General features: G+C 45.7%; 1 protein-coding gene across 4 annotated transcripts in view; it reads right to left on the bottom strand.

Moving 5' to 3' along the window:
• Dzip1 (DAZ interacting zinc finger protein 1) overlaps positions 1-24,409 on the bottom strand; it is a 50,822-nt gene that overhangs the window by 18,258 nt on the left and 8,155 nt on the right. For 2 of the 4 annotated variants that reach the window (XM_028868212.2, XM_037208324.1), the window contains 9 exons: positions 22,795-22,879; positions 20,289-20,413; positions 18,855-19,016; positions 16,618-16,755; positions 15,098-15,160; positions 8,511-8,651; positions 8,070-8,118; positions 6,660-6,716; positions 2,808-2,864 (listed from right to left, as the gene is read on the bottom strand). In XM_028868212.2, the coding sequence (XP_028724045.1) occupies positions 2,808-2,864; positions 6,660-6,716; positions 8,070-8,118; positions 8,511-8,651; positions 15,098-15,160; positions 16,618-16,755; positions 18,855-19,016; positions 20,289-20,413; positions 22,795-22,879 (877 nt within the window). Of the gene's footprint in view, positions 1-2,807; positions 2,865-6,659; positions 6,717-8,069; positions 8,119-8,510; positions 8,652-15,097; positions 15,161-16,617; positions 16,756-18,854; positions 19,017-20,288; positions 20,414-20,985; positions 21,098-22,794; positions 22,880-24,409 lie in introns of those variants that run through there. The other 2 variants (XM_028868214.2, XM_037208323.1) reach the window with 2 other exon arrangements.

Here is a 24,409-nt window from a genome sequence, read left to right as displayed (position 1 = left end):
TTTTTTTCTTTTTTGGTTTTTCAAGACAGGGTTTTTCTGTGTAGCCCTGGCTGTCTTGGAGCTCGCTTTATGGACTAGGCTGGCCTTGAACTCACAGAGATCTGCCTGCCTCCCAAGTGCTGGGATTAAAGGTGTGCCACCACCACCACCCAGCTTTAAACGATATTCAAATAAACTTTGGCACACAGTCTATTTCTAGGTAGGGTACAACTTTAAATTTGAAATGGGCCCACAGCTCCTTGGAGGGGAATTTAAGTTCATCAGGTACCACAAAAAATTTTCAAAATTGTGATTGAGCATTGATACTTTAAGATTATTTCTAGCTTGAAATACAGAAATGAAAGACCTAAGGATGACAACTAATTTCATGATTAAAAAATAAGTTTTTTTCCATTTTGTCTTTAGGTATATAGGGGTTTTGACTGCCATGTATGTGTACTCTGTGTGCAGTGCCCACAGACGCCAGAAGAGGGCACCAGATCCCCAGGAAAGGAGTTGTGCATTGCCCATGTGGGTGCAGGGAATTGAACCTGGGTCCTCTGGAACAGCTAGTGCTGTTAATATCTCAGCCATCTCTCCAGCCTCAATTTAAGTTTTTAAAAAGGTACACAGTAGCCAGGTGAGTCTCCTAGCCAAGGGGCTGCCCCCTGGGGAGGCAGGCTCACCTCAAACCATGCTAATGCAATAGATGGGATGACTGACTCCTTCTACCGGGGTCTAAGTCAGGACCACTGAGTCAGCAGCTGCTAACGGGCATTCCCTCCTTACTGCAGTTTCCTACTCCAAAACAGGGCAGGAAGAGTTTGAAGAAAAGACTGTTTTAAAAGGACAGGGATTTGTAAGACAAATTAAACATGAGCCTTTTCTATCAAATGCTAAAAAACTTGAGCATAGGACAAGGAATTCAAATCTTTTTATCTCCCCTGCCTTGCAGGGCTTTTATATGCAAATATTTTACCCCTTCCTCCTGATAAAACTTTATTTACACAAAGATTCTGCTGCATTCTGGGATTGAAGTGGCTGACCGATTCTCTCTTCATTACCTGTACACCCTTTCTTTTAAGACTAACCAATCAAATAAGACTATGAGGTGTGACCCCAGCCAATGGGTGAAAAGACAGGGTTGTCACCTGAGGTGAGTAAAAACCAAGTGCACTTCCTGTCTCGGTGCTTGCTCTTCTGAACGCTGCCTCTAGATGGAGTCAAGTTTTGTCTTGCCTACATACTAAATATACATACATCACACATGTAGATAATTTCCTTATATTTTCAATACTAAGGCAAATTTATGCAAGTTGAATATGCATTTTATCTATTATTAGTCTAAAGGAGAAAAAGGTCCTGTGTGTTTTAAACTCCCATAAGTAATAAAATCCAGCAAGTAGGTTTCATATTGTGATTCAACACATTCATCACACGCCAGCCATGGATTCTGGGATCGCTATAAAGACCATCATGCACAGATGACAAGATTTATGAAGACAAAGAGTTGGAATTTAGTTCCATCATGAACTGAAGCCTACTCTTCTGTTTGTTTTTAAGTAGAGTTTCCCTGTGTAGTCCTGGCTGGCCTATAACTTTCTCTGTAGACCAGGCTGGCCCACGACTTGCAGTTATCCTCCTGATTCTGCCCCACAAGTGCTGAGATTTCAGACCCATACCACCACACCCAGCTCCTGTCTACTTTTCTTTCAATTAAAAAAAACAAACAAAAACACTGATTCATTGATTGATTGATTGGCTCATGTGTGTGCATGAGTACGTGCGTCAGTGTGGGTATGGGAGCACCATGGCATGCATATGAAGTCAGTGGAACGTGAGTCTCAGTCCTCGTCTCCCACAGTGCTCACAGCTTTGTGTGTGTGTGTGTGTGTGTGTGTGTGTGTGTGTGTGTGTGTGTGTGTAGGGGGGGTGCTGGCTTGGGCTTCCCGGGACTCTCACGTCTCTGCCTCCCGTTCACCTCAGCAGCACTGGGATTCCAGATGTGGGTTCTAAGAATCCAAACTCTAATCCCCACACTGGTGTGGCAAGTGCTGTATCAACTGAGCCGTATCGGCTGCGACTCAGCCAACGTCTGTTCTTCTAAGGGTCAAAACCCAAAGTGGAAGGAGGTAGTCATTAGATTCTAAACCACCTGTAGACAGGACAGGCCTGAAGCGGTCCCCCTGCCTTAGTTCTTTGTAACGCACAGCAGCTGTGCTTTGTGAGCTATCACATAGGCATGGTTCCTGTAACACAAACACATAACGAGCAGGGGACAGACACGGAAAGAACCCCAGTTCCACCGACGAGAAGTACCGCTGCACGCGGTCATCCATCTACCCGCTTCGCACCGGCTGTCCTGGCGGGATGTCATCCCGAACGCCTTGTGCAGGCCACTGCCTTGGGTTTCTCTTTTTTCTACATCTTCCTGACCAACCGCTGGGACCGTTTGTTTAAAAGAGGTGACTAGCCACCACACTGAAAGTTATCAAAACAAACAGAAATGCCCTGGGGCACGTGCTGCTTGGCTGGCCTTCCTCGGGACCTGCCCCTCCGCCAAGATCATAAATAAATGAAGCGCCGACGTTAAAAGTGCTGCGGTAACCCCGACAACACTCTCACACACTGCACGCTTTATGGCGTTGGCAGCAGGCTTGGTTTTCAGTCATGTAATCTGTGAAGACACAGGTTTACTAACTGCTTTGTAGTTACTAAAGTGTTTCCTGTTTTAGATAATCGAACCCCGCTGGCAATCTGGGTTAATGAATTATCTAACTCGGGGTGGAAACTGCACCCCAAACGTCAAGGCTGTGGTTGAAACCTACCATGTACCATGGTCAGGCTGGGTGGGCCATCCAGAGTCTGTGTGGCTGAGGCGCTCACTGAAACAGAACGAAAGGACAAGCTCACTGGCCTCGCCGTGACGACCTAAGCATCTGACCACACACCCTCCACAAAGATACAGACAGCCCACAGGAAGCACATGCCTCAGACAACAGGTGCTGGCCAGCTGGCTTGATTTGAGTTTTTAAAATAGTTTTTTAAATTATTATTTTGAGGTGCCAGGGATATACCAAGTCTTCAAAAATAACTTTACCAAAATAATTACTTAAGTGCGTGCGTGCGTGCGTGCATGCGTGCGTGAGTGTGTAGTTTTTAGGCTATTCACAGAACTATGTGACCACAATCACTAGCTAATCTTAGAGCTTTATCAATCTTCCTTAAATGTCGATACCCGTTAGCTATTGTGGCTCCTTTCCTACCCACCTCTTCAGCCTCTAGAACAGGCACTGTCATCTGTGTGTCTGTGACTTGACTGAGTATTTCACACACACAGAACTACACACTGCGTTCTGGCTTCTTCCAGTCAGCATGTTTTCACTATGTAACATGTCACAATCAGCATTATTTTTATGGTCTAGTGTATAACTGGACCCCAACTGTCCATTACTTAATGGACATTTATGTTGTTTCCATTTAAGAAGAATAAGTTCTGAAAAATATCCCAAGCATGAGGCTAGATGTGAAGGAATTATTAATTCAGGCACAGCTTGAGACAGAGGGAACCTTAGTCAATACTAAACGCTATTTTTAATTTCCCTAGAAAGGCAAATTCTTCAGCCTCTTTTCCAAGATTTCCCAATTCCTATCTGAGGGTCCTTGGAGTATCTAATTACTCAGGATTTTTCTGCCCGTTAAACTACTTAACCTATTAGTTTACTGTTTCTCTAGCTCATCTTTAGTCCTACCTCTACCTTAAAATATTGGTCATAACCTTGTTACCGCTGTATGCTTACTTTTTTTTTTTTTAAACAAAAATTACCGGCAAAAGCATTCCACTCATAACTGTCCTTAGATGACTAGAAAAGTAGAAAACAGGACTTCTGGACTCATTTGCAACTTGTGTAGTCTAGATCAAGTTTTTGCCAATTACAGTCTGTGAGAAATATGGAGCCTGCTGATATTTCTGTAAATAAAGTTTTATTGAAACATGGCCAAGTTCATTGTTCTACTGTCTACAGCTAGTTTTGTAATGTTATACTACAACTATATAGTTTTAGAAGAGCATCTTGCCACGTAACTTCAAGTAGTTACTCTATCAATATACTCTTTACAGGAAAAAAAAAAAAAAAACACCAAAAAGACAAAAACAAAAACTGATCTAGATGTTATTCCAGCTTTAAAGCCAAAAGATGCTGCTGTGTTAGAACTGATCCTCTCCCAGTGGGCCTCGGAAGCCACAGAGCACTCTCCTCCATGATGGAAGGCACTCACGGGACTGAAATGAAGAAGGTCTAACCTCATCACACCAGACTCTTCCTGAGCTGCGCACTTCATTCCCAGACGGCAGCAGGAAAGTCAGTCCATCCCAGATGACAGACTGCTGTCTGCATCGCTAAGAAGCACACCGGCAGTCCACAGGTTTGACCACATCCACCACCGTATGCACTGGGCACAAGAACGCCTCCATCTTGCCAGGAACTGATCGGATTTATTGGTCATTTCACTCCAATGCTGACCTTTCCATTATTATTTGGATCTTTCCATATGAAACTTGAGGGTGTGTTCTCAAAGAGAACTTCCCTGTCATCCCTAGGACCCGGGGCTTTTAGATCTTTCCCCAAGCCAGAGGAGGGGGTAGGGATTGGGGATGAGTAAACTGCCCTTAAGGGACCCCTACATATGGGCTATGGACTCGCCCCCACCTCCCCTAACTCCGGTGACATCAGGACTTTTTCTTACCATATGTTCCACGGGGGGAATTTACACATTATTCTTTATGTTAATTTGCACAAACAACCATACAAACATTATGTACATTTTAAAACATAAAAATATTTGAAAAACTTAAGAATGAATTCTTTAATATATCAAAATCTTAACTGATTTCTTATATCCCATTAGATCTGGTTGCCTACCCCAGACCATCTGGACAGTCCACTTGGAGAAAATCACTCCTAACACAGCGTGCTGTTGTTTTTTCTTTTCTTTACTGTTTCTCTATTTGGCGATATTTCCTTTGTTAGTTTTCTTTTAATGTTCCCCGCTTCCCTGAAGTGTGTTTTTTACTTCCTGAGTCTGGGTCCTCCTCTTAGCACTGAGCACTTCTGCCCCTCCCCCTGCCCCCCCCCCCAATCTCTCTGGCTTTAAGAGGCAACAGGGGCTTCACAAGAAGCCCCCGCAAAGACAGCGATGGAAACTGTCTGGAGAGTTCCCGGACACACCACTAACGATGTGGTCGTCACTCCGCAGTCCCGGGGCCGGCCCGGTGAGCGGTGTCAGCACCGTGCTGTCTCAGGCCTGAGCCCACGAGTGCTCCAAAGCCCCGGGCACGCGGCCCACCTGACTGTCCCTCACAAGTATCACCTGCTCTCCGACTTCCTCTACCCAGAGTTCTTCTCTTCTCCTTTCAGAAATAAAAAATATTTAAATTATTTGAAAAAAAAAGTATGAGACAATCACATCTTTGTTTGTGTGCACACATGTCCGTGTGTGTGAGTGCATGTGTATGCACACAAATGTCCGTGTGTGTGCGCGCGCGCGTGTGTGTATGTGTGTGTGTGTGTGCACAACTGTGGAAGGTGAGGATCAATGTCAGGTGTCTTCCTCAATTGGTCTCCATTTTATTATTACCAGATTTACTTTATTTATTTATGTCTGTATGTATTTGTGTCTGGGAATAGGTGTGACAAGGGTATGCATACTTGTGTTTGCAGGGGCCAGATGAGGGCAATTGATCCCTCAGAGCTCAAATAACAGGTGTTTATAGAATGTCTGGCTTCTCACATAAGTGTCTGGATCTGAATTCCAGTCCTCATAACTGCTCTTAACCTCTGAGCTATCTCTCTAGCTTATCTTTGGTTTGTTTGTTTTTTGAGACAGGGTTTCTCTGTGTAGCCCTGGCTGTCCTGGAACTCACTCTGTAGACCAGGCTGGCCTTGAACTCAGAGATCCCCTGTTTCTGTTTCCTGAGTGCTGGGATTAAAGACATGCACCACCACACCAGCTATTCACTGTATCTTTTAAGAAAGATTTCTGACTGAACCCAGAGCTTGCAGATTTGGCTAGACTGGATACTAACAAGCCCCAGAGACTCCTTTCTCCACCTCCTAGTACTCCCGGGGATTATAGACATGTGCTACCAGGCCAGCTTATACCTTGCTTGTCCTTGAGTGCTGGGGACCAAACCCAGGTCCCACACTTGCACAGCAAAGATTTTACTGCCTCAGCACCCTCCCCCGCCCCCAGATTTGATCTTGCTGGTTTACAACTGCGTCTTGACAAATCCAGGCCCTGGATCGGATGCCCACGCTAATCACAAGAAGGGACAGGGGACCTGCTGAAGCCCCTCAGCATGGAGACTCAGTCATGTCAGTGGCCTTGGCCACTAGCCATGCTCTTCCCAGGGTCCCTCGGGAAATCCCAAAATGGGAACTTGCGTGATGCCAAAATTTTTACTCATTCCTTTATAAGTCAAATTGCCAAATAATAACTAAGCAAAATCTACAAGATCCACAGCCTTGGATTACAGAGCTAAGACAAAGCCAGAACCAAAATGGATCACATGTCATCACCAAATATATTGTTTCCAAGAACAAAAGTCTCTAAAAAATGAAGTAAGCAAGTAAAAGTGAGCATAAAGCTATTTTAGACCTTGAACCTACACAGGTACTTACTGGGTGCGGCAGGGCCAGCTGATCTCGAGTCCAGTGCTTGCCAGGTTAGAGAATTCCCTGAAATGACAAAAATATAAGTTAAAAATGAAAACCGTAAGACAGAAGCAGGTTTGGGCAGCAAATCATCCTAAATTCTGCCACCAGTAAAACAACCAGAGAACCTCTGCGACACAGGGCACCTCGCTCTGCGGAGTATGCTGACTCAAGTTCTTTTAAAGCTCAGTTTTTCTTTTTCTTTTTGGAATGACGACAACTACCTATATTTAAATCAGCATTAATTTATATCTCTTCTCCCTTGAGCTCTCATTATTCTAAGAGTAGCTAAAGGGAATCATGAACTCAGCCCCTCTTCTTTGCCAAACATTTATCCCATAAAAAGATGGAAGGAAACCCAGCTTGTGTGTCCCATTACCAATCCAGCTAGAGTCCCTCAAGCAAGCAAAATTCCTTAACAGTCTGAGCCACCCTGACCAAGCCTGGGATCTCCGGGCAGGAGTCTAGCTTTTGGCTCCACTTTCCCTTCTGATCCAGATCGTGACTGGTGGAGATGGCCAGGCCACTGCTGCAGTCGGTCCTAAGTACGGCCACCACGCCTAGAGGGAAGCTCTAACCCTCAACAGCTGCGGGGAGGGAATGCAGGGACCTCTATGGTGTTTTAGAACGGCCTGATGTCGGTCCTAACAGCCAGCGCTGGGGGTGCCACTGCTGTACCTCAAGTGAGTTCTTCCATTTCATCCTGAGTCAAAGCTTTAGCTAAGGTACTATTGATTGCCAGTGTTAGAGATGAAGACACTGAATGCAGACCCACAAAGACACGCCGTGCCAGGGACGGAGGTTGAACTCAAACTCTTTCTAGGCCCTGTGTTTTTAACTCTGTCTTATGTGTACAAATCGAGAGATAAAGGGCAGGACTGGAAAGATGGTTCAGTGCTCAAGAGTATTTGCTGCTCTTGCAGAGGACCTGGGTTTAGTTCCCAGCACTTACATGGCAGCTCACAACCATCTGTCACTCCAGCACTGTCCAGAGGATCTGATGCCCTCTTCTGGCCTCCACACTGGTCTTGCATGCTCATGGTACACATACATACATGCAGGCAAAAGCACTCGTACACATAACAATTTAAAAAATTTTGAAGAGGCAAATGACCACTAACCAGCACTGTGCACATAATTACTGACTGAGTTATATATAAAATATTAAATGGGAGTTTAGCTTTTCTTAGTTCTTCAACTTTCTGGGTTATGGCAACAGATCTCTCAATTATTAAAATAACATGAGGACATATATGCCAAATAAAAATACCAAGTAGAATGGTGCTTTAGTGGACACAAATCAGCAGGCCCGATTTTCTGTACCCAATGCTGTCAAGCAAGCCACCTTGCTATATCACAGGGATCCTGTGCACTTACCTTTCAGCTCACCAACACTGATGTATGGTTTACTGGTAAATTCTCTAATCTGTGAAAGAGAAAACAGTCGGCTAGCCATTCGCATTCTAAACTAGAGATGGACAGATCGAACAAAGCCCGATACGGTTGTTGGTAAATTAACCTTTTCACTGAATCACCCCCACATGTGCCTTCCTGACAGAGGAAGGAGTTGTAGAAAGGTAACACTCACGGACCTGGCTATTTCTCCAAGTGATCATGGGCAAACGTCTCACCTACCTTCAAATGTGCAGTCTGAGGCATCTCTGTGTCTCAAGTAGCTTTGGGGACAATTTATTTTAATGCATTTACTGTTGCAAGCAATCTCAGGGAGCAAAGAGTTGACTTCTATCATCTTCAACCTAAGATGCCATAACCGAAACCACTGTCCTCAGATCAACTGCGCGGCTCCTCCAGGCATACCTGCTGCCTCTGGCTGAGGATCAGCTCATTCTGCTCCTGCACTTTCTGGCCTAGCTCTTCTATCCGCCTCTTGTAGAAAATATTATCTGCACTTAGATCGTCCATCATTGAGGTTCGAAGCTTCTCGATATTGGACAGGAGCTGGAACAATCGGGAAGCGTGTTAGTCTGCAAGGTACATGCACGATCTCTTTTTTGCAGATTTTATGTGCTTGTCTTGACTTCTCTGCTGGTTATTTGCAGTCTCTCTGCATTGAGTCATTCAGAAAATCTTCAGTCCATGCATGCCAAGGCCCTGGCTGTGCTAGAATTCATCCCTTCCCAGGAGTTTATGGTCTGAGACAGGAAAAGCAGATCAGGCAGGCAGTGAGTCAACTTGAGCATATTCCATCAAGTAACACACAGCTGCTTGCTGACTGAGGACAGGGGTCTTTCCTGGGGGTCTCACCTCCAGAATGAACTTGACATATAGCCCTGTGCCCTGCCCTCATATCCACATGTAACATGCCAGCTCAATCGGGTAGTCATGGGCCAGAGAGTTCATTTGATTCATTTTATACCCCAGCGATCAGTATAACCACTGGTCCATACATGTAGGAGCTTCAGGAACAGAGGGAGAAGGGAGACATGAATGGAGGGAAATGGTAGTGAAATGCACACTGATTCATCTTTAGAGACTATAACGGTTAATCTCTTTTTCTTCTTTTTACTTGTATGTACGTATGGTCTCAGTGTGCATGTGTGTGAGTGCACATGCATGCGAGTACACACACGTGTACCCGTGTCCATGTGGAGGTCTAAGGTTAACACTGACATCCTCCTCCGTCACTCCTTATCTTCTTCAGGCAGAACCTCTCAATCCAACCCCAAGCTGGCTGATATGGCTAATCCTGATAGCCTTCTGAGGCTGAAATTATAGGTGGGCCACCACGTCTGCTAAGCATTTTCCGCAGGGTGTGGGAACCTGATCGTCTGTCCTCTTGTGTGTGTGGCAAGCCTTTTAACTGCTGAGCCAACTCCTCAGCCCATGTGATGGTTAATCTTGTCAGCTTAATGGAATTTAGAGTCACCGCAGAAATGAACTTCTAAGGATTTTCTAACTGGAGTTCACTGGAGTGGGAAGACCCACCTTGAACGTGGCCGTCATTCTATGGATAGGTCCTGGACTGAAGACGAAGCAGAAGGGGACCTGAGCAGTGACATTCGCTTGTTTCCTGACAGTAAGCGCCTGCCTCCCTGGTTTCCCCTGGGGTGGACTGCATCCTTCAGCTGTGAACCACTGGGCCCTTCCTTAAGCTGCTTCTGCCAAGCATTGCCTCACAGTCGTCCACACACCAGCACAGAAACTTGATGCCAGGGGAGATTATACACTGGACACAAAAAAAATCGCTTCTGATAATCTAGGGAATGCCTGCTCAAGCAGTCTCAGTAGTTGACAAAACAGAAGGGTAACGAAAAACACCACAAACCAGCTGGTAACTGGTACTCAGGACACTGTGCATCTCACTCCTGATACGGAGGGGAGGGGGCTCCAAACTGGGGCATTTCGTCACGGTCGCCCACACACCGACACAGAAACTTAATGCCAGGGGAGAGTTTCTCTCATGAGAGGGCATGAGTGTCCAGATGGGCATTTTCCATTATTTTTTTGAAAGATTTAGTTTTAACTTGTGTATGTGTGTATGCATGTGTGGATATGTGCACATGAGTGTGGGTACCTGTGGAGGCTAGAAATGTCTGGAGCTGGGCACAGGCAGCTGTGTGCCGCCTGGTATGGGAGCTGGGACCTGAACTTAAGTCCCCTGGAAGGGCAGTATGTACCTTTGGGCATTTTTGTTTTGTTTATTTATTTATTTATTTATTTATTTATTTATTTATTTATTTATTTATTTATTTACACTCACTACTAACTACATTTGTGGTAAAAAAAAAAAAAAAATGTGTAGCCCAGGCTGGCCTCAAACTCGTGATCCTCCTGCCTTCGCCTCCTTCAGCAAAGCCCACCGGCGTTGCCACCACTACTGAACTATATCTCCCCAGCTGGCTGTGTGTTTTCAAATCAACACTCACTATGATGCCGTGTACTCCAGATCTTGTTTATTCCATGATGCTACAGAAATGCAGTCGAGACTCACAGTACAAACTCAGTCTGGAGGGGTAAAATAATGACTCAAATTCAGAGAGCTGGGATGGACAGAGTCTGATCTTGAACTTCCACACCTGGCCTCAGAGTCAAGGCTCTACCCATGGCACGGTCTTCCTGTGAAGTTCTGTGTTTCTGAAAGTGCATGTAGAAACACTGAGCTGAAGCATGTGGGGAGCCAGAAGAGAACTCCTCAGAGCCAGGTGGATTCTAAGAATTTCTCCAAGAAACAAAGCGTCAAGAACTTTCAGACATAGTAGTGCAAGACTTTCATCCCCGCACTTGGGAGGCAAGAGGCAGGCAGATTCCTGTGAATTCAAAGCCAGCTCCAACTACTTGTGAGTTCTAAAACAGCCAGGCTGTTTAGTGAGACCCTGTCTCAAGACAAAACAAAAACAAACTTTCTCAACACTTCTAGACGGTTGGCAGGGCATGTCCCCATGACCCACAGAAGTCTTCTGAGAGATGCTTAGCTAGAAATCAGAAATTCTAGTAAAAATGCTCAGGGTTTGGGGTGGAGGTTTAAGACCTTAGACCAGATCACCAAATTGAGGAGCTACGCCAGCCACCAAGGAGCAAGGGAACCCAGGGAAAAAAAATCAGGGGGTGTCGTCACTGTGGTACCTCAATCAAGAATGGTTACAAAGGTACAGACAGGAATATGATGAGAGGGGGATTCAGAGAGCTTAAACAAGATAGTTAAAAAAACTACCTCACGAAGCCGTGTGTGTGTGTGTGTGTGTGTGTGTGTGTGTGTGTGTGTGTGTGTATGTATGTGTGTGTGTGTGACCATTTCAAGCTCTCTGCTGTCTTCCCTAGCCTTACTCATAACACCAGCCTCCTCTGTCACTGCGTGACCATAACGCAACTCCTGGGCTCTCAGGCCGGGTCAGAAGGTCACATCGTGGATTATCTGTGACTCCCTTTGAATTCCTGCCAAGGCTATTTCAAAAAGAAAAGACTGCCAAGAGCCTAGGTAAAGCAATAACAAGTTGGCACAGGCAACTTCCCCTGAACAGAGAAACACAGTGTGCGCTTTGTGGGGAGAGTAGGCGCCAACCATGTGGAATAATTAATAGGTCTCAGGCGGAGATGACTGCATTGGATTGAATTCACCTCTCTGTTAGGGTATAAGTGACAGGGAAGCAAGCAGCTTCTAAACAGCTGAACCAGCAGACAAAGGAACAGCGCACCCTGGCCAGGCATGAGTCTGTGCACAGACTACACACAACCCAGTCTTAGGTTTGGATGGAACCTCTATGATGCGCTTCTAGCAGAATGCAGCGAAATTCACAGGCAGAGTTAAAGTCCACATCTGCTGACTTTCAGCTTATGATTGGGGAAGCTATCCTGAGTCGGCTTGTCTTGCTCCGTGAGCCCTTTGAAAGAAGTTCCAGACCCTTCTCAAAGAGGAGAAAAGAAACCAGTGTCACTCCCAGAGGGCCTCGAGGTCAGCGGCCATGCTGGGGACGTCCGTGGAGGGATGCAGCATCTGGAAGCTAACCCAGGCTAACCATGAAGAGCTCCACAGGAGAACACAGCTTAGGGCATGTTCTGAGCACAGCTTGTGGATTCATGGGCTGGGGTCCCAGCCAAGTCGTGCCTAAGACTCCCGGTCCCACAGACAGTGGGAGATGACTCATGGATCATTTGGGCCTAAATGTGTGACAGTCTGCCCCAGGGAGTAGAAAGCTGATACAGGGGGAAGCAGCCCTGAGAAGAACAAGTGAGGCTTTCCACGTGTTTAAAATTAAAAAAGCCCAGGGTGAGGCTAGAAAGACCAGTGGGTAAAGAACATGCACACAAGCATTGGTTCAGATACCCAGCACCAAGTCAAAGCTGAGCAGGCTGCTGCACTTGGGAGGGGGTGACCGCGAATCGCCGGGGCAAGTCAACCGCCTGAACTGACTCTCCACGTCACTAAGCTCCAGCTTCAGCAAGAGATCCTGCCTCGGGAAATAAACTGGACAGTGAAGACACACTCAGTATCAGCCTGTGCCCACGCATACAGTGCACATATGACCACGTGGCATGTGGACACACATACATGCACACACACTATATATATCAAATCTTTGGGAATGTGATATTCTGCTTAATACTGTATGAAAGAAGTACTTAGTACTAAATATATAAAGGAACATCATTTTAGGGAATGTGTGGATGAGGAAACAGTGTGCTCTATGCAGAAAAGATCTGTTAGCAATACAGAGGGCACAAAAGATAATATTTCTTAAAAAAATAAACAAGATTTCCTATCTTAAGATATTCTCAAATACACCTACTTTAGATGCTGTGTCCCAGTGAAAACATTAACAATGAATTTTCTGATGTACTCAGTGAACAGGAATCACTTTTATAATAAAGTTTTGTTTTCATTAGACTCTTTTTTTTATTTTTTAAAGATTTATTTATTTATTATGTATACAGTGTTCTGCCTGCACATATGTCTGTAGGCCAGAAGAGGGTGCCAGATCTCATTACAGATGGTTGTGAGCCACCATGTGGTTGCTGGAAATTGAACTCAGGACCTCTGGAAGAACAGCCAGTGCTCTTAACCGCTGAGCCATCTCTCCAGCCCCTCATTAGACTCTTAATGTTAACAGTCTTTTATTTATATTCCAGCTCAGAAATGTGGGGAAAAAAACCCAGATATATAAATTCAATAACATAGAAATGATGAACATATGAAACATCTAAGTAAGATTATCATATAGCCAATAAAATGATGTTGAAGGATATTTTTAAGCATAAAGCATTTGTTCTCTAGAAAGTACAAATGCAAATTTTGTAAGGCTGTATCTATATGTGGGGGGTTACATTTCTGGAAATGGAACCTTTCGATGCACATATTGATGCAATTGTGGCATGAATGTTAGGGGGCGACCAACCCCTCTATGATCAGATCAAAGGCCTGCTCCACAGGAAGGAGCTCATGCCCGGGGCTGTAAATTAGGCCACGAAATTGTGGTTGGAGAGGAGGAAAGGGGAAAACTTACTGCTATGATTTTGCTAATGGGCAGGGTATCAAATGCTTCTAAATACCTCCTTTATACCTTTAGATTGACAGGGCTCTCAACCCTCATTAGAGAAGCTGTCTGCAGTGGGCCGTGGTTAATACAAAAAGGTTCACAGCTGGTCAAAGTACAGAGAATAAGTGATTGCAGAGAATAAGTGATTGCCGAGTGTCCGTCCCTGACAGGACATTTACCCCCCCCTCCCCCCACACACACCCTACCGGAGGCTCAGGGAAGGGAGGGCAGGAAAACTGTAAGAGCCAGAGATGGCGGGCTCCATCTATAAAACAGCTGGGCATGATGTTACCCAGGAAACTGGTCTCCTCTTTGGGTTTAGTCTTGTTAATAAAAGAATTTAAAATCACACTTAGAAGGAAGCGTGAGGTCAATTTTATCAGAGTTTAAGAGAAAACCAACAGGTCAGGAAAGCTGTAAGTTTTGGCAGCAGCCTGGAGGGAAAACATGGAAAAAAGGAGAAGAGAAAACGAGGCCATTTGCAAGCAGCCCCGTGGTGAAGGTACAGGGCTTTAGAGAAAGAGTGAGGGAGCAGCCTCCAAGAGAAACGAGAAAACTGTGCTTCTCTGAGTGTGGACCAGAGAAGGGGCAGGCTCCGGCGCCATCTGGGTATGACAGAGCTGGTATACTCATAAGCTCAAGGAGGCTGTGGCTGCCTATCTAAGAAAAAGCCAGGCACCAATCCAGCATGGATGGGGAGGAGCTCACGACAACCCACCTGGAGCTGAAGAGCTACTGGGAACGGTGGCTGCTGGGGAGACAGAGCCATTTTTGTCATGGATGTGGCCCCTGGCAGGTCGCCCATGCCCAGTGGACGGCCCTACACCCGTGTGCATATGGGCAGCGCTAACTGGAAGCAATGGCTATTTCTTAAACAGATTTTAGAAAGCAGACATGAAGTTGTCAGGAAGAGGGGACACGGTGGTGAAGTCCAAGTCCAGAATGAGCTGGGGGCGGAGCGCTGGGAATGGGTAAGATCAAAATACACGGCATACATGTGTGAAACTCTCCAAAGACAAACAAAATCGTTCAAAACATTTATAATACAGAAAGAAAATGGAAGAGTATTCACCACAAAGGAATAGCAGTGGTTAATTTTGTATGAAAGCCATAAATATTTCTAGTCTTGTTACACATTCTCTAGAAATATTAAATAGGAAAATACCACCAACATTATTGAGTAAATTAGAAATTCTTTTCAAAAATGGCCAACGTGCGTGCATGCGTGCATGTGTACGTGTGTGCGTGCGTGTGTGTGTGTGTGCACGTGTGTGTGCGCGCGCGCGTGTGAGTGTGTGTGTAGCTTAGTAATACAGCACTTGCCTGAGCTCGAGGCCCTGGGCTCCATCCTCAGCACCGGAGAGAACGGGGCGGGGTGTCTGACCAGAGGGAGGTCTCAACTCTCAGCCTTACCTGTCCCTTCTCCTTGCTGTGTTCCTCGTTGAGAACCTGAAATCGATCTGACCACTTGTTTGCCTGGAGGAGGGAAGACAAGTGATCTGTCTGTAACAGTAACGCAGCAGAAACTTGCTCCACACCGGAGCTTGCTTTTCGCCGGGTACCTATGAAACCCAACGACCTAGTAAAATGTTAGCTGGCATTTTCAGATATTTCTGTTACAGAGTAGTCAGTATTTTAGGTTAGGAAGTGGGGTCAGGGGAGTCTGTCACAACTATGGGGACAGAGATGACACAGTCAGGGTCACTACTGCTGTGATGAAACGCCATGGCCAAACCCTTGGGCAGGAAAGGGTTTGTTTATTGGCTTATACTTCCACATCACAGCTCATCACAGTTCACTGTCAGAGGAGGTTAGGACAGGAAATCCAGCAGGGCAGGAACCTGGGGGCAGAAGCTGATGTAGAGGCCATCGAGGGTGCTGCTGACCGGCTTGCTCCCCATGGCTTGCTCAGCCTGCTTTCTTTTAGAACCCAGGACCACCAGCCGAGGGATGGGACCAGCAGCCCAGGGAGGGCACCACCCCCACTGATCACTAGTTAAGAAAATGCCCTGCAGGGTTGTCTACAGCTGGATCTTATGGAGGCAATTTCTCAATTGAGGTTCTCTCCTCTCCAGGGACTCTGGGGGGTGAGGCAAAGAACTAAGGTTTCTGGGTCTAAGGTTCTAAACAGGCAACTGAGTTCATGGGAGACACTACAGTCTGCGGGAAGTAAATGTCAGGAGTATGAGCCAACTTGTAGTTTCCTGCTCATGCCAGGCACCTGGCTGAGCAACCACTCACTGGCAGCTCGGAAGAGGATTCGAAGGACACCCTGATCTGTGCGGGAAAGGGGTGGACACAAGGAAGAGAGAACTACTGACTGCGTGTAATTAAGATCTGACCAAACAAATGGTATATATAGTCTAGAGGAGATTTGGGGAGCCTTGTGGAGGTGCTGTTCCAGCGATACTGGGGAATACATAAGACAAACCAGCTGCTGTTGAACGGTCTGCAAGTGTTTGTGTGTGTGCTTGGGGGGGGGTCACTGAAAGACTAAGACAGGATGATGATATATGTGCACCCAACTGTAATGAGAAGGCACATTTAAGGGAGGCAGGCAAGACGTAGCATTAAAACAAGACACAGCAACCACATTTCAAAATGCCCTTACCATTTAAACATTTCACAGATTTACTTTATTAATATTTTATTAGACTTATTTATTATGTGTGGACATGCATGCATCTGTGTGTGTGCATGTAAGGTCAAGCATTGATTGACACTGCACACGTGTGGAGGTCTGAGGACAACCTGTGGGAGTTGGTTCATTTCCTCTACCCTGTGGGTCCCAGGGCTTGAACCTGGGCCATGAAGCTTGGTGGCAAAAGCCTTTACCCTGTGAGCAAGCTCAGTGACCCTAAGGCTTTTAAACATATTATTATTGAATCCGTGGGTTACAATCCCCACCCCAACCCCCCACACACATATCGTACCTGGCTGTCAAGGAGCTGCAGCATGTTTTGGAAATCCTGGGGATGCGGGAGACGGTCTTCTTTAAACTCGTTAACGTCTCGTAAGGTGCCTATGTTGGACTTGATCTGCATATTGGACTTCTGTATTTCTAACAATTGCTATAAATGAAGAAAACATCGCCAGTAGAAATGTGAGACATGTCTAACTGACACAGCGGAAAAGCTGGAGGGCCCAAAGCCCTGTTCAGCTCTTCCTGCCCTCCCAAACCGACCCTCCTCGCACGCTTCCTCCTGCCTTCCTTCCTTCCACGGCTCTCTGATCTTTGATGTTTCCATCAGAATGTATGCAGGGTAGAAATGGGAAGGAAGGGCTGGAGAGATGGCTCAGAGGTTAAGAGCACTGGCTGTTCTTCCAGAGGTCATGAGTTCAATTCCCAGCAACCACATGGTGGCTCACAACCATCCATAATGAGATCTGGTGCCCTCTTCTGACCTGCAGGTGTATATGCAGACAGAACACTGTATACATAATAAATAAATAAATAAATATTAAAAAAAAAAAGAAAGAAATGGGAAGGAAAACTAACTTTTAAAAAGTGATTTATGACTGGGGGTAGGGCATGGCACAGGGTATGTGTGGTCGCCAGAGGACAACTGTCAGTCTGTTCTCTCTTCCTACCTTCATGTGGGTTTGGGGGACTGAACTCGGGACACCAGGCTTACACACAAGTGCTTTACTCACTGAACGACCTCTCTGGCCCCAAATCAACTTTCTGGCCTTTGACAATGTATCTTTAAATTTTTAACAGGCACATAACATTTGTGAGAGGAACTGGGTATGTCTGTCTCTTTCTGTTTGTTTTTTTTGTTTTTATTTTGAGGCAGGTCTTGCTATGCCGCCCAAGCTGGCCTTGAACTCTTGCTGATCCTGTCTCAGCCTCCTGAGTGCTGAATTACCAGGGCATATCACCATGCCATGTGAAAGCTAGTCCTAAGAAGTTAAGACACTGTAATGGAAAGTCAACACCATCGGGGGCCAGATCAGTAAATCCAGTAGGGGCATAAATGTTTTAAGTTCCTCAACGTTAACTGTGGCAATAAATAAATAAACAAACAAACAAATAACAATCCCATACAGCAACAAGTTAACATCAACGACAGAAGGGCGGGAGCCTATTCACTGTGTGCTCACAGTGACCACTCACGTGCAAAGCAGCTTTTCAGTTAAGAAGTGTGTTCCCACCAACACTACTGGTAAGGCCGAAGTGAAAAGCCATAGAGCATGAAGATCATGTATGCACTAGGTATGGTGTGACGAGGTGACACATCACCTCCAAGATGGTCCCCGCATAAACTCTGACTAATCATGATAAACTCCTGGCAGGGCGTCTAATACAAACAACCCAAACTTCCTTAAATGGTCAGGTTCATCAATAACAAGATGGAAACACTAAAACAGACCAAAGGAAGCCTAAGGAGACAAGGTGTCTAACTCCAACGTGGTGTTGGACAAGAACCTGAGCAGGAAAGGAAAATGAAAGGATTGGGGTGTCCTTCCACAGAAGCCTCTAGTTTTGTTTCCAAAACTTGTCGGCCTCTAGAGGGAGCCCGAGGATCGCCCTCGGGTCTCTTCCTTTTCTCCAGTTTTCAGATCAAAAGGAACTAGGTTGTCAGGCACTGAAGGGTCCAGCCCTAGTAAGTGAATCTTCTGTGACACACATCTACGGACCACAGCTGTTCCCACGCAGCACAGAGCCTGCTCGCCATATCCTGCTTACTTCAGAGACCCAATCCTCTTCATACGACAGGTGTGGGGTGAGGAGGGGGCTAGGCAAGGGCTCTTCTCTCTCCCCCGCCCCTCTCCTCCTCCTCCTCCTCCTCCTCCTCCTCCTCCTCCTCCTTCTCCTCCTCCTCCTCTCACCTTGGTAATCTGTGTCAGCCTTTCCATTCACTACTTGAAGCATTCTAGAATCTGGGGAAGGGTTTGTAGTTTAACCAAATAAGGAAAGAGCACGTTTCTTCTGGGAGCTGAGCGAATGCATCCAACAGGTGTTCTGTACTGGAGTCTGTACAGAACGCCCACTCATAACAAAACCGTTTCTCTCGCCTGCTCTGCCTCCTATGTGCCTCGGTCTTCCTGGTAGGAGAGGCCGTGTGTACTGGGCATGGTGACATGGCTGAACCTTGTGTCATGGGGTCATGCTAACACTGTATCTCAAAGCAATAATACCATGAGAACTTCTAAGATAGATACTCACATATTCTAATGCTGAGTTCTTAGAAGTTAAGTCTTTAAACTCCTTCATGAACATCTCCTTAACCTTTTCCATTTCATCCAGTAACTTCTCCTTTTCTTCCTCTTTCCATCTATCAAATAACTTCAGAAAGTCATCTTCCTTCATTTTCTGCATTTCATATTCCTGGAATTATTTTAATGTGTGTCATTAAAGGCTCCAGGATAAAACAGGCAAATTTCAAAACAAACTGTAGCTTCATCTTAACTCGTTAGTATTTCTTCCTTGAAGTAGACCAGTAAGAACTCTTCTTAAAAACAGTAGGTCTATACACAATGATTTCCGAATTGAAAGCTAGCTGGGGAATTGGCAAGATGACTCACGGGGTAAGCATACTTGGCAACAAGCCTGACAGCTTGAATTTGATCCTAGGACTCACAAGGTGGAGGTAAAGATTCAACTCTAGCAGGGTCCTCTGACTTCTACATGCCCACCACATATGTGTACTTGTGGTGATATATTGTGTACCCTAATAAAATTTACCTGAAGGTCAGAGGACAGAACAAGCCACTAGATTAAACACAGAGGCCAGGCAGTGGTGGCATACAACTTTTATCCTAGCACTCGGGAGGCAGAGATCTGTCTCGATCTCTGTGAGTTCAAAGCCACCCTGGACTACATGAGATTGACTCAGTCTAGGAGAGAAAACAGAATCAGGCAGCGGTGGCACACACCTTTAATCCCAGTACTGGGAAACACACACACGCCTTTCATCCCAGGAAGTGATGCCTGGGTGGAGAAAGGTATATATGGCGTGAGGAGACAGGAACTAAAGGCTTTTCGGCTAAGGAATCCCTTTCAGCTAGAGGCTTTTGGCTAGAAAGCTTTCAGGCTGAGGAGTCCTAGAGGTAAGAGGTGGCTTGTTCCTTTGTCTCTCTGATCTTTAGTATTTACCCCAATATCTGGCTTTGGGTTTTTTATTAAGACCATTTAAGAATTTGTGTTACATGTACTCAATAAATAGGTGTAAATTAGAAAAATAAACAAACCCACATTTGGAGATGAGAGACATGGCTTGGTGGTTAACAGTGTTGGCTGCTTAAGCATGAGGTTCTGTGTTCAAATCCCTAACAACACCCATGTAAAAGCCAGGATGGCCACACATAAGCCTATGACCCCAGTGCTGCGGGAATGAGAAAGAGGAGGATTGCCGAGGCTTGAGGGCATCCAGCCTTGCTCCAGGTTCAGGGAGAGATCCTGTCTCAAAGGAAGAAGGGCCCTGGCCTACATGTCCATGCATATATACATACATACACATATACACACATTATGCACAAACACACACATACCATACACATACGTATCACACACATACCCCAAAGCCAGCATCCCTATTTCCCTGCATCTTTTAAAGTACTAGTAATTTCATCCTCTCCAGTACAGAACTCTGTGTCCTACCTTAGAGAACCGGACTGCGTGGGCATGCTGGGCAGACTCTAGCTGAGATCTGGTGAGCTGCAGCTGTTCCTTCAACATGTCTATCTCCTTCTGGAGTCTGTCGGTCTGGGCCTTTGTATTATACTCTGTTGCGACAGAAAACCTAGTCAGAATCTAGAAAATCTAGTTTCTTATGAACTTGCCTAAAAAAACCTTACAGGACATAGTTCTATAGATAAGATAACAGAAATGCTCTCACTCGGGACATTATTACTTATTTTATTCTATGAGCCCAGTCCCGTGTTTATCTGGAGCCCTTCATGTGACCAGACATTTCATTAATTTTAGTGACCTCTTTCAGCCACTCACTGTACTAAGGTTGATTATTCAACAGGGACAGTGTGAGAGCCCTGTGCGGGGAACAATCCTGGTTGTTATGACCACTGGTACTCTGGACTCCTTCAGAGATGTCCATCTCACTCAAAAACAGAGAAGCAGAGGCTTCACCTACAAGGACCACAATACTGACATCATACATGTTGTCTGGGCTCCCACCCAACTTTCCTCAAGTCCCTGTCATGGATCGCACAGAGGGCAGGGGACTCAAGACGCAGACTCGAGCGGTCGTCTGCCAACTGGGGCCAAAGCGAAGAACAGAAAAGGTGGCAGAGGAGGCAACAAGTGGAGGGAGGGGTACTTAGTATGTCCATGTACTTACATGAGGATGTACACATGACTGAATGGGCATACATGTGCTGTGAGTGTAGACATGAAAGGGGTGGGAACCAAAGCAGAGAGTCAGAACCTCAGAGATGACCTGAAGAAGTGATACTCATTTCAGAGTCTCACGTGTTCTCTGACACGAGTATGAGATAGAATGGGAAACTGAAACAGAGAGACAGAGGTCAGTGTCACACTGAAGAATGGAGGCCAGTTCCAAACACTTCAACATTGCCCTGTTTCCCTCAGACTGCTTGCTTGTCTCCGCAGTCTGTGGTTTAGAATGAAAACTTCTGCTGTCTGTGTTGCTTCTGCTGCAAAGCACTATGGGCCGAGGAGAAACAGACCGGCCCCAAAGGGAGGAAGCCGGCCCTTCTCTTGAAAACACTTCCGCAGGTTACAACGGCACGAGGCTGCCCGCAGGAGGAGGAGACCTTGCGTTCCTTGAGAACACTCCAACAGTGGGAAGACTGACTCCTTGATAAACCACAGACCCCTTCGCCCACAGCTGTCTTTATTTCTCCCTGTACTTTCCGGTTACTTCCCATCAGCACCCACACATACTAATTCCTGTATACCATCATCTTCTCTTGTCTCCACGCTTCAATCGAGGCGATGTCTCGGGTCCCTTGCCGTCCTCCCCAGCACACACTGGTAACACGAATACCCATTTGTTAAGGGCATTTCCTCACTGACTCCCAACTCAGCTACTCAAACTGACCTGTCATCTTAGGAGTTCTTTGAAGCTGCTGTGTCAAGGCCAACAACTATGTGGCAACGGTAAATTCCCCATCTGCACCCCACTTCACTTCTGGAACATTTGATAGATCTGACCACTGCCACCTTCTAGGAACACTTTTCTCCTTGCTGTTCACGACAGCACACTCCCTATGTACCCATGGTACTTCCTACCCGCCCTTTTTGAGGAACAATGTTGGGAGGCCTAGTATTGGCCTTGGGTCCTCTGACCTCTAACCAGATGGCTTCAGCCAGGCCACTGTCTTCCAGATCCCTCTCCCCTGGGTCTCCATCTGCAAACATCAGCTGTGAGTTGCATGTCTCTTGTATGTGTGATGTAAATGTATGCATGGCTAACACAAACTCTCCTGTCTCCACCTTCTTTTAAATTCTTCCCGCCCCAACCCTCTATCACAAAAACTATTCATCTAAACAAGAGTAGGTCTCTTTAAGGTACAAATTACTTCATCATTCTCTACGAAAATGTCATCCTGCGGCTCCCCATTGTACTCACCCATAGTCCAGGGCCTCCATCACCTCCTGAGATCAGTCCCCCAACCCTCCGGCCTTCCCACACACCATTCCTCCAGTCTCCTTCCTGTCCTCTCCTCCTGCCCCTCACTATCAGCAGTCCTTGTACCTGGGATGCTCTAGTCCCTGATTCTCACCAGACTATCACTTCTTCATTACTCTGCTCTCTGGATAATCCAGACACAGCCTCCTCAGAGAGGCCTTCAAAGATCACCTGGGATGATTCTCCCTGTTCTTTGTCCTTCACAGCCTTTGACATTTTCTTTGCATTTGGCACTTGGAAACTATTGCATTGGTTTAAGTGTCTCTTAAGTCAAGCAAGACTTAAAGTGGGACTTCTCCAGCCTGCTCAGGGCTGTGTGCTCGGCAGTCAGGGTACTGTGAATATACACAGAAGGGTTCAACATCTACTCACTGGATAAGCACAGCCCATAAGACTTCCTTCAGGAGGATTGAGAAATGCACCGGACCACATCTCATCGAGAAAGGAGAAAGGGAGCAGGAAGGAAATAACTCTGATACAGAGTTCATGCCTTACCAAGGTGAGACTCTGAAGTGTGGCGGCGCTGAATGTGGCTTTGCAGGAAAGCTTGGTTCATAAAGGCCTTGTCACAGAAATGGCACTGAAAAGAAAGCGACAGATTCAGGTGTCTACAGTGAGTTTCCCATCTACTTGAAGTACAAACCAGGGATCTGAAGCATCTTCCTAAAAGATGCAGATGTCCGCTAGCGATAGTAGTTCAAAGGGCAAACGTAAGGTGGAAACGCCCTTCTGGAAACAAGTCAATGAAACTTTGACAGCTGGAGCATCCCTTCTGGTAACTTCTGGAAGTCCCAGTGATGTTTCTATATATCGGTTTACATCTTAATACCACCAATTTGTTCATGCCAGGAGGAGAGACGGTAGCAGAACCAGCCCTGCTAAAACCTCGACGTAGGATTTCCAGCTTCCCACTAGTGTGAAAATAAATTTCCGTTACTTAAGCCATCTAACTGATGGCATTTGTTATGGCAGACCTAGTAGCTAATATAGACACATACATATGTGCATGTGCTTGGGTGGGAAGTGTTTTAAAGCTAAAAACATTCTCTTATGACTATACACACCCATGAAAACTCTCAAAGGTGTACGGTATACAACGAACACACAGGAGAACACAAGGACACAAGGATTTCCTCTGGAAATGGATGGAGGGAAAATTCTATTAAAAGAAAATAAGGGTATGACCTCTGAGAGTTGGCCATATTCCAGGGATGGCCCCACACCCAAGAATATGTGGATAGCACAAACTGGACTCCATGGTTTTTGTCATTTTACAGAGAACAGGAAGTTGGGTGGCGGTAGAACTGGTAGGAGCTGGGAGAGGCGAATATGATAAAAAAAATGCTATGAAATTCTCAAAGTTAGTAAAATTTTATATAAAACAATGGAAAAGATACCTTTTTTAAAATGTTAAAGTTTCCCCAAACTAGAGGATGGAAATACAGCAAAACCCTAGCACACACTACGTTGGCAGTTTCACTGTTCAATGTGTCTTTCTATGCTCGTTACCAGTCAGTCCGCTGCTCTTCTTACTGATTTTTCTGTTAAAATCTTCCAAATACAGATACTCAGCACATGGTCCTTTGGATTTTCCCGTATACTATAAATTTTACATAAAACACATTGAGAAAGAAGACAGCACATCTTGCCACTGTAACCCTTTGGCAGATTTTGGCTGCATACAACACATGTCACACCCACACTCTCAATGGGAAAAAGACTTCAAGAATGGACATCCTCAGATATTTAATTTTTACTACATGGTTACTGTGACTTCTTGAATCAAAAGGAAATGGAGACAGAGAAGTGATATAGGAATGAGATGAGGATTTCTGAAGATGAACTTGCTCACATGGTCTGCCCAATCATTTTGCACAGAGTCCAGGGCCTCTGGACTTCATCTGCAGAGGGGAAGGGAAATTAAAATCTGGCAGTCACGTGACTTTTCTCATCTTGTAGTAAATCAGCTCTGGTGTTTGTTTTGTCTGCCACAAGGCCTCCCCGCCTCACTCTCGGGTTTTGACTAAAACAACAACTAACTACATGTTAAGTCTGGCCACACAAACCTCATTAACAATGACTATGATGTAGGGATGATGACCTTCCCATT

The sequence above is a fragment of the Peromyscus leucopus genome, chromosome 9 (genome assembly GCF_004664715.2).
Source record: "Peromyscus leucopus breed LL Stock chromosome 9, UCI_PerLeu_2.1, whole genome shotgun sequence".
Taxonomy (NCBI): Eukaryota; Metazoa; Chordata; class Mammalia; order Rodentia; family Cricetidae; genus Peromyscus; species Peromyscus leucopus.
Note: the sequence above shows the minus strand (reverse complement) of the source record. Positions and strands in the feature narration are given on the sequence as shown.